The sequence below is a fragment of the Doryrhamphus excisus genome, linkage group LG19 (genome assembly GCF_037039965.1).
Source record: "Doryrhamphus excisus strain RoL-2023G ecotype Guam linkage group LG19, RoL_Dexc_Guam_v1.1, whole genome shotgun sequence".
Lineage (NCBI taxonomy): Eukaryota > Metazoa > Chordata > Actinopteri > Syngnathiformes > Syngnathidae > Doryrhamphus > Doryrhamphus excisus.
In genome coordinates this window covers 11,600,029-11,614,207 of record NC_136375.1, presented here as the reverse complement: position 1 = coordinate 11,614,207, position 14,179 = coordinate 11,600,029, and the positions used below count along the sequence as shown (strand labels likewise).

Genomic DNA, 14,179 nt, shown 5'->3' with positions numbered 1-14,179 from the left:
ACATGCGTCCTTGAACGCATCATTCTCTGTTTGCATTGGCACTCTGGTGACGGCGTGCCTTGGAATGAACTGCTAGCAAAGAAGTGCTTCTTAACGCCACTGGAATTGTTTTATGGGCGATGCAGAAATAAAACTATTTTAAGCCCCTCAAGACTATTATTAAGAGTTGATTTAAAGTTGAGGTGGTGTCCTAAATGTTTGTGCTTTATATGGGGTAGTTTGTGTCCCCCTTTATGTTCCGACTGTGAAATCAACCCATTGTTTACTTGACAAAACAAAAAAAATGGCATTAGAAAGTAAGCATGTGTGTAACAATTATTTTTCTAACAGTATTACTCAATATAAATATACAGTATTGGATGGTTTTCAGTGGATGTGCCATGTAGTTTCCCCCTGTAAGAATTAAGTTTATTATTATGAAAAGTTCATTATTATAATTGTATGCAAGGGAAATTTTGTCCAGTTCCGTGTCCTTATGCAGTGTCTCATCAATGCCTTAAAACCAGGACTTTACAATAAAGATTATTGCATTGAATGTTATATAGCCGACTCATTGTGTGCAAGGCTTATATTCTAAGCTAGGTGTCTACAGTCCCTCATCTATAGCGGTTAGCCGCTGGCATGACTTTGTAAATACTGTTTTTAACATTGGGGTCCTGTAGACATGGAATAATGCCACCTTTACATGTTGCTTAACTAATATGCTTATACCAGGCTGGAATTTTCCCACTCTGGAAGCAATTAAAAAAATATATACAATTAGCATTTATAAATTGCAATGTTACGATTTCCTCATTAAACCGTTTGTCTCAATTTAACATTCCTTTTAGTATGACATTGTTTCAGTTAAAATATACCCCTCCTAATATCCTGACTTAATTACTCAGAAGTAGAAAAAACTTGGAAGCGCAGCTTTCTCAGCAGCTTGAGAAAAATAAAGAACATCTTTTCAAACCTGCTAAGTCAACCAGCTCCATCAGAGGGAAGATGAATGGATCGTTAGTTCCGATAGCTGACGATGGCTTTTCCGGAGAGTTGTTACATCCAGCGAGTGTGTTCCGTGGCTGAAAAGCAAAGCTGTTAGCAGTGACGAGTTAACAAGAATAAAGATCGTTTCAGGTGTTTTATTTTGCCACCGAGATTGCAGCTAAAATGAAACTAGCACTTTTTTTAAAAAAATGTCATTTGGCACCTCCTTGCGAGCGTTCATGGCAAAACACGAATGACAGAAGACAAAAAAAATAAAAATAACATCGCGGCAGAACAAACATCTCGGCGTGTGTTCATTTTGTTGCCAGCAATGCATGAACTTTGCTCGCCGTCCGAAAGCACCTTTGATTGGCTGAATCCTTTGAGATGATTGGCACGATGACTGATAAAAGATACAATGAAAAAGTGTAAACTAACAATGTAAACAATGATGGCTGTTAGCTAGTTCATGTCTGCTCTATAGTACACACAGCGGCAGATTATATTTGTTCTATTTGGACTCCGCTAAGCTACTTGATATTAGTAAATGTTCGGAATACTTTCATTGCATGTACATTTTTATTTAAAAAGTGACATAATATCTTGTGTGCAAAATGCTTTAGTAAACTATAATTTGGCATTTATGAGAAACCTTAAAAAAAAAAAGCTAAAATGGATTTCCAAAGCCTCCCCCGCCGTCACCACCTTGCAGAAATATCTTGTAAGTGAGCAAAGTGCAAGCAGCAGCGACCCAAGCGCGTTTAAGAGATATCATGCTGGTTGCCATGACAACAACAACAATAACAATGTAAGGTATCAGACCGGCCCGTAAATGAGCATTATTACGTTCGGGAGCGGCAGCTCCACAGGTGTGCCTAATTTAGTGTCTATTGAGAGTGTCGTCACAAGTGATGATGTTGTTCATTTTGGCACGTAGCCCCGCCCCTCAGCCAGACACGCGGCTGCTCTTGCTAGTGGGCGGTTCGGATAAACGCTGCTGGTGGTCGTACGTGAATTGTACCACAAATGGCTGTAAATGCACGAGTTGAAAAGCATCACATGACGGCTGCTTCAAAAGCGCTAACAGTTGCGGGCTTGCGGGCGTGGATGCTACAACCCTGCAGGAATGAAGACACTTGTGTTAGTGTGACCTTTGTTCGGTGGGAGGGAGGAGGAGGGGGAATAGCGGGGGCGGGAAAGGGGGGTGAAATGGGAGCTACAGGTCGTCGTCCCCAATCCCCTCGAAAGCGTAGTTGCCGTGGAAATCTGTTCCGCTGATGTCGTTGGCCGAGTTGGAGGCGCTGATCCCTCGTAGCGACACGGAGCTCAGCTTGGTCTGAAGAATGGGAGTCAAAGGTGGACTGTTTTAGCACCAGATTGCTGCGACACGTTACAGATGCACAGACTGATACCCAGAACCTTCTGCTTGTACAATAACATTTTCATATCTACTTACACGCCCTTTTCAGGGTTACAGCGTGTGTAAAAAGTGCAGAAGAGTAAACACACTCTGGCAGGGGCAAGCATAGCTCATTAGCATTAAAGCTACAGACACATTAAAGAGTGTGTTGAAGGCTAGATTATTATAGGATAGCTTTAATAACAACTTACTGATAGTTTGATGATCTGCTCACGGCTCTGGTCAGGGGAGTCCTGCAGGGAGGAACACACAACAGAAGCTTCATTAGCAAAAAGTGAGCAGCAAGAATGACTTGTGCTTCCATTTTTTCACCAGTAGAGGGGGCGACTTGACAGATTGCTGACAGTCGGGCCGCTGTATGGAGCCGTTGTGTCTTTTCCTCAGCATCTAGGGAGGCAGGCACAAAACAGGGTGCTTGGAAAGTGCTTGTCAAGGACACGTCAATTTAATGTTTAATTATGACATGAAATGATGATTATTATTATTATTGAAGGCGCTTAAACGTCTTAAGGCAAACCTTTTTGATGCTGCCGCCTGACTTCTTTACCATCAATTCGTCCACCATAGACTGAAGGCAGATGCTCATCATAATAGCCTGAAAGTACACACATATGTATGCAGTATGCACATATGACAAGGTCATATGAATAACAAGGTAATACAGTAAACCTCGGATATATCGGACTCGGATATATCAGAAATTCGCTCACAACGGACAGATAAAAAAGAACCAATTTTTCTGTAATGAATTTCCAATAAAAATTCATTGCATATATCGGATTTTTTATAACGGATTTCGCCTATTTCGGACAAAATCTCCAGTCCCGTTCCAATTTCCCTCGCATATATCGGATGGCCGCATCGTGTCTTTCTCCTGGCTCCAGATTTAGGACAAATATAAAAGTGAGTGACGTCAATAATACTAGCACAGCAGTGAATGAGATCTTAACCTCACTATTGGAAATAACGTAGGCCTGACGGGCGTAACAGGGCCTAGCTTAATTAACAATTTGTTATGCTCAGAGTCCAATAAAGTTAAATTCTCATTACCTTACGTCTCTTTTCATTGCCCAGTCCAGGTACATTGGAAACATAGTCAAGGAAGTGCCTTTTTAGAACGGATAAAATCCGATTTACGCATATACCGGATATAAATCCGATATATGCGTAAAACCGACATTTTCCGGTATACGCATATAACGGATTTCGCTTATATCGGACAAAACCAGTGGGAACAATTGAATCCGATATATCCGAGGTTTACTGTATAAATAAGGAATATAGTGTTATGCGGAAGTTATGGAACTGTCTGATTCCAAAATTGTCTTATTATCTTATTATCTCCTGATCAAGCTACCCTATTGTTTCATGAGCCATGTTACATGCAATCTGTGTAATAAACATCCCATAATATGACATGCAGCTTACGTATCGGTGCACTCTCAAGTCCGGAAATGACGGTAACGGTATTTTTAGAGGGGGTAAAAAAAAAAAAAAAAAAAAAAAAGACCCCCGTGCCGCATGTTTGACACCACTACTACACTACACGGTGTTGTGAGAGTACCTGCTGGCTGGTGATGGTGACCCAGCGGAGGTGGTCCTTGCTCATCAGGTACTCGAAGGCCAGCTCCAGCTTGACATCGCACTTGGATGACGTGCACGGGTTGTTGGTGCCGTTCACCACGGGGACTTGCTGCAAAGACGTAACGGAGACTGTTTGAGTTGAAATCAACAGTGAGTCACTAATAGGGATGTTGATGATGATTCGATACAAATCAACAGATACATTATGAAATAAAGAAGCCAATTCTATAAAAGGGGTTTTCTTACAGTATTTTCAAATGTGTAAAACAGCACATCATATCATATCATATATATATGCTGTAGTCATGGGAATCTACAGAGCATTAGCGCTGGCAGCCCAGGTTCTCGAGTTATTTGAGAGACGGCCTGTCAAGCGGCTGCTGGTCTTGCGATACCGAGGTGTGTCTCGCCAATCCATTCAGCTAAGGATTTATGGCCGATTCTAATCGATCCAGGAGGCTGCTACCGATGGGCAGCCGTATCTCCCGCCTGTCAAAGCGGATATCCAGCCGCATTGATTTATCTTTCAAATCCCCTTTAGCCAACTTACTTTTTACACTCGAGTGACACAAATGCTACTTCAAATGCTGCTCATACAGTTGCGGTTTCGTCATGCAGACCCAAGAACAGACCATTGCTGCTTCCATTATTTCTTATAAAAGGAAAACCTGTTTGTTCAGATAGGCTTGCAGCAAAGACATGACAGAATGTGTACAAGGACAAACACCCAATGTGCTGCAAAGGCGCATGCAGCACCTCGGGGGCGAGGGCTTTATTCCTCACTTGCGTGCTCTGAGAGCTGGAAGCTTTGCCTCCCCACACACTCTCACATTATTGATATGTGTTTTTGCAGACACAACTTCAGGATCAGTGATGCACCAAAGGAGCAGAGCTGCAGGCAAACTACTTAACCAATTTCCACAACACATAGCAATGCAATGTGTGGTGTTTGACTAATTATGCTAATGAGGCTGAATAGTGAGTACGTAGGCAACGAGCAAGCAGGAGGGTTGAGGAGCAGAGGAGAGACAGAGAGAGAGAGAGAGAGAGAGAAAAAAGGACAAATTCTTGGCAAAAACAGGCGCCTGTTGTTACCGGTCTCTGGTTTTTAACATCTCCCCACACTTACAGAGGACGTGACTCTCCAGCAGCGCATACGAGTGACCTTGAAGCTGCCCTCCTTCATCTGCTCGTTGGGCAGCTTGACGTGGAAGTTGAGCTCGTTGTTGCCCGCCCCCACGATGACCTGGCAGCCCTTCTCGGGGAAGTCGGTGACGCACGGGTCGAACTTCATGTATCCGTAGTATTTCAGCGTCTGGCCCAGGTTGATGAACTGAGAGCGGGGACAGAAAACACAGACAGACAGGACGGGGGGGGGGTTAGAATACGGATCTGTCTAATCCCTGGCGAGATGAGGTTTGAATCCTTCCCCATGTAGATTGCTGAAAGGCATATTGGAGCTCTGTTGACATGAACTAACACCCCTATAGTCACCTTTTTACCCAATATAGTAGACATAAGAGAATAAGTCATTTAAGACAGAAATAAGAGTCATGCTCGTGTGTGTTGCCGTAAATGTGTTCCCCAGGGGGAGGGTAATTTTGAAACCCTACACTGATACGCGACAAAAGTGAACCAAAGGTGCTGCGTTCTTACTTCTTTCTTGGAGCCCTTCTCCTGCAGTGACTTGAGCTGCCTGTGCTGGTCTTTGTTGACGAGTATCCAGCCTCGCTCGATGTCAGACACCGTCTATTGGACCAAAAAACATACAACACAAATGGACGTTACAATACACACCCCTGTGGTAAGTAATGTGACTTACCTGGGCGTAAAGCAAGTTCAGGCCAACTCTGTTGTCCATGACATCACCATCGTACACCATGTCCCAATAGCTGCACAGAAACACAGGGAACTTTAAAAAACGTGACATACTTTCAATTCCAAACAAGCAAAAACACTCTTTCAAAACTACATGGCGTCTACTGCCGACACCTTTCCTAATGTTGTAACCACAAAGAAGCCCTCTCTGGCTCCCGTACACTGGGGGTCTGTTAGTCCTCCACCTTCCACTTTGCCAGATTCACATTCCATCTTCCCCCTCTGTCCCACATCCAAAGTGAAAGTAGGTCAGCAGGACTTTAGAGCTCCCTTGAGGCAAGCCAACATCCACATCACCTCAGCGGCGGCAGGATGGAGGAAGAGACGAGTACAGAGTCGACGAATAAGGAGGAAATGCTCGACTAGTTAGCATTAGCATCACAGCGGAATAGACGAGGAAAAAAAAAGAATACGATCATCCACATGGCATCATGATCCTTAAATGAAACAATTTGTGCTACAATGGCGCTTCAGGTTGTGCAGGGGTGTCAAACAGCAGATGGCTATGTGGAGATAGGAGGTTGTAGGAGGTTCTCCATCATCATGAAGGCCCTAATTTGTGTAGTAATGACTGGCTTTTTCAACAGGACAACGCTGCACTTGACAAAAGAACTTCTTCCAGAGGAATTAGCTCACTCTTTTGGACCATGCTGAGTGTTCCCCTGAAATTAAGTTCAATTGCAATTTTTTCTTATGGCCTTTTGAAGCTTTACTTAGAACCTCCTTTAAGATCCAACAGTGCAAAATGTACTTTACATTCTTCCAATTGTTCCCAACTGGTCGTAAAATTTTAAATTAGGAGTGGATATTGTCTTTCCTTATACTACTCCTGTCCTATTTCTGTCAGTCTTAATGCTTCCAACACAATTATTTGTCCATGTACGTCGGCAAGCCAAATTGTTTTCGTTATCTAAACCCAATTACTGTCAGACAAATGAATCTGGGTGGTCTCGGCCTCAAACTGAATGAACAGTCTGTTTCATTTATTTAAATAAACACAGAGTAGCAGATGTCATTTGTTATCCCGTGGATGGATTGAAATACAGTGGACCCACGGTTTTTTTCGTAATGAACCGGTTCCAAAAAGCTCACACAAAAACCAAAGCCTTAATCTGTTCCCAGACACCGAAAAATATTAATACAAAACAGAGAATAATGATAGTTTTAAATGCGAAAAACAATGTGACTGTAGCAACAGGTATAAAATGCACTTTGGACATTAACATTACAAAAAAATGTCCTAGGTGATTAAAAAAAAAAAAAAAGGAAAGAAGATGGTCCGTACCTTTTCCGTAGGAGTATGTGGAATTCCGAGCTGCGTAGGCTGGTAATTGACACATACGGCAGCTCAAATTCCTGAAGCTTCCGTACAACTGAGAGAGAAACAGTAAAAGAAAAGCGACTTTAGAGGAGAACTATTATGCTCATTTGGCCTTTGTATCGAGTTGTGGACTCCTATAGAGGAGCTACCCACAATAATCAGCACAGAAGGCTTTCTAGCGCTTCCAGAATCTGCACCTATTCCAGCTGTATTTCTTTGGATTTCGTGTTTCCCGCGAAAACAGTCTGTTTTAATTCATTCTACCCTGTGGTCATTATACGCTTTTTTCAGGAATACCATGTATAAAAAAACATGGTAGACCTACTGTTTGTGGTGGGAAATGGCTATTCAAATTTGGCATCGTTTAACATGAGGATACTAAAAGAATAGCACATTCTAACTGCATTTATAGGTCAGAAAAGTGGAAAAAGCATAGTAGGTCCCCTTTAAGTATTTTTAACACTATCGGTCTTATCTCAGTCAGTGTTTAGACATCTATGTTTAGACTCATGAGAGTCACCAAGGCCGACCTGATAGAGTACTGATACTGTAGTTTAATACTTGAGTGTACAGTACATTCAGTGCATGGAATGTCTGATTGGGTCGGTCACTGATTAACGATAAAAGAATGATTGTGTAACAGTGTGCTGTTGTTTAACATACATGTTAGTCCTCCTTCTTCCCCCTCACGGACAAGGAAGAGGCTGAAGTAGCCCACCAGTTCTTCAGGGAGGTCCAGTTTACTTGCGACCACCTTCAAAAACACACAACTCAAGTTGCATTCATTCAAGGCTGAGCGACCACAAAGAGCCGACACACGAGCATGCTTACATCCAAGACGTCCTCTGTCTGATCTGAGCTAAGAATGTTGACCGTGACCTTCTGGCCGTTGGAGAGGCAGATGTCCAGGGCCACCTCCTCTGTGGGAATCTGCTGCGTCTCCTGGATAAGACGCACACAGAGCGGACGTGACAGTCATGTTGAAATTCTAACTAAGGAAAAGCAACTTGGGGACGCCTTGGGCATCGTTACCGATGCCAAAACAGTACTTAAAATATAAACCGTGCTAGTGTCGGAACCGGTATTTTATAAACAGAAAACACACATATTTGATGCACCTCGCTGTGACTGGCGGATAATGACGATGTAAAATCAGCCGTCGCTGCAACCTCAGACCACTGCATGTAAACACTGTGCAACACATACACAACAATGGACAGGCGACTGATGTTGTTGAGAACTGAAATTTTGCTCAAATTTACCTTTGTTGTACCGCTGATTACTAAAGAATGGAAAAAAGTAGTAACGGCTACCCTAACCCTTTTTCTGATGAAAAACTAGAGTCTATAGCCCTAGAAGACAATATTCTATGTGCCTTCTTGAACGACGACTCTGCAGTGGTCTATGCCCATGTATTACTAATCAATGAAAGACTGACGGTGCCTGGATCTGTGAATATTTGACAGCTTTTATCGTATTAATTAGTCTCCACCTTCCACAGTTGGAATGCTCCTTTTGCTAGTCTGCACCTTCTGTCCTCACAAAACACTAGGACTGGAGGGGACGGGGCGCAAGTGGTGGCGCTTTCTAATTACGAGAGTGGAGGCAGATGGATGAATCCCTCCGCCAAGGTCACTGGATTTACATGCCCGCCTGGCAACCAAGGCCACCACAGCTTGAAGGATGACAACACAACCTGGAGCCCCATTCCGAATACATGCATACATTATTAGCGTGCATATCCACACCCCGTTGTGATAAATGACGTGTTCCTAATGTTGTGTCCCGGGTGGGTGTCACTCAAGCAAGGTACCGACCTGCTGTGCTTTCCTTAGGAAGCTGTTGAACAACTCGCTGGCTCCAAGCAGTGGATCCTGGCGTACTGCATAAAAAGGAGGAAACAATGAGTCAAGCAGCATGTGAAAACTCCCCCCCCACAGGAGAGTTAATCGTGTCCCATTTATGCGGGTTCAATAAACGTGTGCGTGATTACATGCTGGAGTTTGATGAGGATAGACGGCCCGCTGGTGACGGTTCTTTTTTGTTCTTTTTTTCCACGCCATGACGCAACCAAGCCATCCTGTCGCCAAGAACAACCCGTGCACGTACGCTCAGGGACCGTGGGTAAATAACAAAACAACGCTTCCTTGTTCTGCCGTGGCCGCCGGCGCTGAGAGGATTAAAACAGACCTTCGGCGTCCGGGCTGCCAGTTTCCACAAACTTGTTTGTGCACACAGCAGGTTCAGCATAAGGTTTGGAGTAATAGGATTAAAAAGAAAGAGATGAACGGCCTGTTTTTTTCGGAAATGATGTAAAAGCTGGAATTATTCTGAAAGCTGCAACAAGACTTGTGACAGAAATATGCTTAAATGTGTTTGCTGTGGGAAAAAATTGCCAAAACCAATATCGTCAAGTGGTCCGCCGTCATGATGTTCAAGACACAAACAACCCCAGACACAAGTGGAAGCAGAAGGCGCCACCTGTGGAGCGACGCCGATAAACAACTCACCCGCCTGCATGTACTTCTCCAGATGCTCCCGCCTCTGCTCCACCTCGGCAGGCGTCAGAGTGAAGATCTTCTTCGGGGGGAAGGACGGCACCACGTTGCTGCCGTATTCCTTCTTTATCTGTGGGGAGACAAAGCAGACTTTGTGAGGCCGAGCGAGTAATCGTGAAACTTTTTTTTATCCCTTCGGCCTTCCTCCCTACCATTAAAACAATCTGTGAAAGCAAACGTGCATGATTAAACACAAGCACGGGGTTGCAGTTGTGCATTCGCTCCACTCTATGAGCCACATTCATGCGCTCTTTCATGAATCACATCTGTATTTTAAACCCTGTTCTTGTGCAGTCTCATGACAAAATACGCAAAATAGTCATTTTAGTTTCACAGGGTTTGACACGGTGTGTAGACAATCCACCCCGCCTCCATCTTACAGAAGCGTGACTTCTTACAAACATGTCCTTTAAACAAGACAGGTCATTAACACAACAGCATCAGCTTCAGTCTTTGCTCTACAGGATGCCAAAGAGTATAGATCTCATACATATACACACACACACACACACACACACACACACACCCTGTTGCCGGGCAACAGTAACTGTCAGAGTGGATGACTTGAGGACAGAGATGGTGAAGTTTGGTTGCTTATTTATCATGGCGAGACAGCAAGCGGGCTTGAAGAATAAATCTCCCTTAAGGTGGCACGTGCTTAGTTTTATCCACACAGAAAAACATGTTGGTGTGCAACAATTTTGGTTTTGACTATGGCCGCACATATTCCATCATTTCAATTCACGCATTAAAAAACGTTGCTGAAATGTAGTACAGCCCTGACCGTGACATAGGATTTAGTGTTAATAAATGGAATATTTTTGTAGTTAGAACATAAAACAATTGTTTATGACCTTCTAAATACAGTTTTTCAACTTTAGAGAGCCCTGTAGATATGATATAACACCCCTAAAGTCACATTTACATTCCGATTGTTCTTTGTTTATGACACATTGCTCAACAATTATTCTGCAGGGACTCGGGACGGCTGCAAGCTCGCAAGCTAAGCAGTTTGCCTCAAATGTATTTCCTCTAAACATAAGAATCCACTTCCACATGAAATTAGAGAATATTTTTTTCACCTCTATCATGTAGCATAGATATGGTTTCCTTTCCACTTTCTCATGCACTCCATATCATTATTAAAATAAAAACATGTCCTACTGAGGACTTAAAAATGATCTCTGTCCACGTTGTCAAGTGCATGTCCAATGCAATGTCATCCTCATTATCATAATTGTACATTAAAAAAAAAGATTTGGGCTAACCTGCTCGTGTAGGCCGAGGAGTTGGCTGTAGCGGACTCTGCAGTGCAGCACGCCATTGACATGGATGTTGTAAGCCTGTGGGGGGGACACACGTATAGACAGCATAACAAAATGACACATTAGAACTCACGCCAGACAAACATCTCAACAGATGAACCCATTGATGCCTCTTTTCCCCCCTGAAGAGGAATCAACAAATAGTTTAGAAAAAAGCAGAAGAAGGGACCTTGCATCACATTTTCCACCATTCCTCCTGTCATGTTGTGCAACAGCGGCCAGAGACTTAAGGTTGAGGAATTCTGTCTTTGTTTTCTCCTTCATAAAGTCACCAAGCCAAGTGTCTCCAAGTCAAAAAAGCCGAGGCCAGATTCTACATTAAGCGGACCGCAACAAAATATTCAAAATTTACGACAAAGTCCTTCAACAGCTCTTAACAAGGACTCAAAATCTCTTCAAGCACTTACAGTATTAGACTACTTTGTGCATAATTGGCTGCCGGGCGTGTTGTTGCTCTTGTTATAAAAATGGAAATGAATGGTTGTAAAAAGGAGTCAAGCGGGGAGCCATTTTGGCTTTAACTATGATCACAGCACACACTTTTTATGTCCCATTTCAATGAAACCACAAAATATTAAATATTCTTATTTCCATTGTTGGACTTACAAAAGCCTTTTAGCTGCAGAATATAACAGCCTTTATTCTACACAGAGTCCACCTCATAGTGAACTTGTCCACATTGTGTCCTTGGTGGTGGTGATGGTGGGGCTCCTTATGTTGGAAAACTTCCACTCATGTCTCAGTACATGTTGGAATTCATGTGTCCTCTCAATGAGCCGCAGCTCCCCCAGTGCCAGCAGTACTCATGCAGCCCAAAACCATGAAGCTACCACCACCATGAACGACAATTACCTTGCTACTCACTTGTGTTGCCAGCTACAAGCTGCAGAGTACAAGTTTACTTTCTATAGTATTACCCCTTGAGAGAATATGCTGTAATACATACTGTATATCTTTGCTGAAAATGTGAGGGGTGTTTGTTTTGGATGGTAATATTTTCCTCCCCCATGGAGCTGCGTACACTTGCATGGATCGCAGGAAGTGCGTTCCGCCTGCATGCAGAAACAACCGATTTCGCCCCCATTGGGGTGACAAGGGACGCTGGGTGCTTTAATCTCCTCTCCCCACCGCCTCTATTGAATATTTATCCTGAGTCATCTGTCCAAACAAGCAGATGGGAAGGACTCCAGACTGCAAATTATGCGACAGAGAAGTGACAGACCTTTCGAGAGTGGTAGGGGGGAGGTTAAAGGAGAGAGGGAGAAGCAAAAGTAAAAAAAAAAAAAAAAGATGTGCATGATATAGGCAGGAAGGAAGCGTGACTAGGCAGGATGTCTGACCCTGTTTTGGTTTTACAGTTAAATCAGACATGGATTGTGACATTAGTGTGTATAACTATTGTTGCTATTTTGCTAATGGTGATCTTTGGAGGTTGCATTTGCTGCCCTTGTTATTGCAGAAAACGCACAGTCAGCAGATCCAGTGGTGCAGCCACCGGTTCCAAGGTACACTCAAACACAGGGCTCGCCTCTCAGCACTGTGAGCAAGCAAAGTCCCTTCCTGCGGGCTGGCTGGAGGGTCACCGTGGCGGTCAGACGACTGCTAACGGGAGGGTGGATAATTTCTCAGTTAGTAAAGGTTACTAACAGTTAACACTGTTGGCCATGACGGTTCTCGCTATTCCCCAAAGCTTGACAGCAGTTCCCTAGCAACACAATAGCATGTGCACACGGACTGCCATTGCTTAAATCAGATGCATGCAAAAATATGTTTATTCAGTTAAAGAATATGGAAGCAAAATAACCTTAGCAGGGATTTAAGCCTTTGTTTCTTCAGGTGTCTTTGACAGCTCATGCCCATAAAATTAGGTACACCTGCACAAATCCTATTGGACCAAATGCAAGATCAATTTAATATTTATTATTGTGGTGCATTATTACTACTATAACCCCTTTTCTGTCCCTAATAAAACCAAAATGTTAGCTCTTGTATTGGCTCTAATAGGTGGTCTACCTAATGCCGTGGTCTGTCATACATATTCTGTGGCTCAACAGTGCCCAAAACCATTTTGTGCAACCAAATGAAAGCACAAAAACTGCGTTTGTCCTATATTTTATGTCCTTACATTTGTCTCCCCATTAGCATGATGCGCGACAGATGTTTTCTATTTATTATTATTAGGCTATGAGCTCATCCACACAAGCACACGCTGCCTTCGGTGCTAGCTTGAAACCTCACGTCAGAGTTAAAAAAAAAATTAAATCGTTGGTACTCACCACATAGGTAGATCCATTTTCTCCCGAACGCACCTCTGTTTCGGGTATGGAGAAATGCATGTTTAGCTCCAAGCCAGAGGTCCTTGAACGCCACTCCCGCTAACGATGCTCAAGACGCCACAGTTGTCCAGAGTAAAATAACAAAAATAAATAAAAATTGATATAAAAATCCACAGCGGTGATGAGTAGAGGGATAAAGGGATGCACACGGTTGCTCGGTTCAATACAGCCGTGTTAAGGGTGATGTGGAGGCGACTGGACGTGAAACTCCACACACAAGCTAGCTTTCACATAAAAAACTTCTCACACGTCAGTTTTAAACTTTTACAACTACCACAGCAGCCATGTCGCGACTGTTTGGTTATCACACCCTCAACACAGCTAACGTTAAATGCTGTTTTAAACACTTTTGATTGAGTTTTAATATAAAAGGAGTTAAAATGCTAAACTATTGCGCCATCCACTTTCGCTAACCAGATGTAGCTAAGTGGCTGGAAGCTGCAGCTGGTTCCTACAGACTCCATGGTCGAAACCATTCACATTCAAGGGGGCGGAGGTCACGGTTGGAATTTGTGACTTTACTTGTCCCCCTTGCCTACTGTAGATTTAAAATCAAAATTAATACCGGAAAAAATATGTTACAAAGTAAAGTGACTAAATTTGTCAGCTAGGTCATGTGTTTCACTGGGTTTGTGTGAGAGCGGTGCATTGGAACAATCCTGGCATAAACCATCGTCATTCTAGTCAAGGGTGGTCAAATTGACACAGAGGTTAACAGAATAGTAAAATCCTGTTACAGAATAGTAAAATCCTGTTTTTTTGTCATGCAATCTTTTCACGTGAATAGA

At 43.2% G+C, this 14,179-nt stretch overlaps 1 protein-coding gene across 1 annotated transcript; it reads right to left on the bottom strand.

The window, feature by feature from the left end:
• Positions 1-1,110: 1,110 nt before the first annotated feature.
• snx17 (sorting nexin 17) lies at positions 1,111-13,868 on the bottom strand. The gene is made up of 15 exons (XM_058056922.2): positions 13,332-13,868; positions 10,999-11,073; positions 9,683-9,800; positions 8,990-9,054; positions 8,004-8,114; positions 7,836-7,926; positions 7,137-7,224; positions 5,796-5,865; positions 5,630-5,722; positions 5,103-5,306; positions 3,954-4,082; positions 2,907-2,984; positions 2,702-2,776; positions 2,581-2,622; positions 1,111-2,305 (listed from the first exon to the last, which is right to left on the bottom strand). The coding sequence occupies exons 1-15, from the start codon at positions 13,389-13,391 to the stop codon at positions 2,186-2,188; spliced, it is 1,419 nt and encodes a 472-aa protein (XP_057912905.1). The 5' UTR covers positions 13,392-13,868; the 3' UTR covers positions 1,111-2,185.
• Between the last annotated feature and the right edge of the window lie 311 nt (positions 13,869-14,179).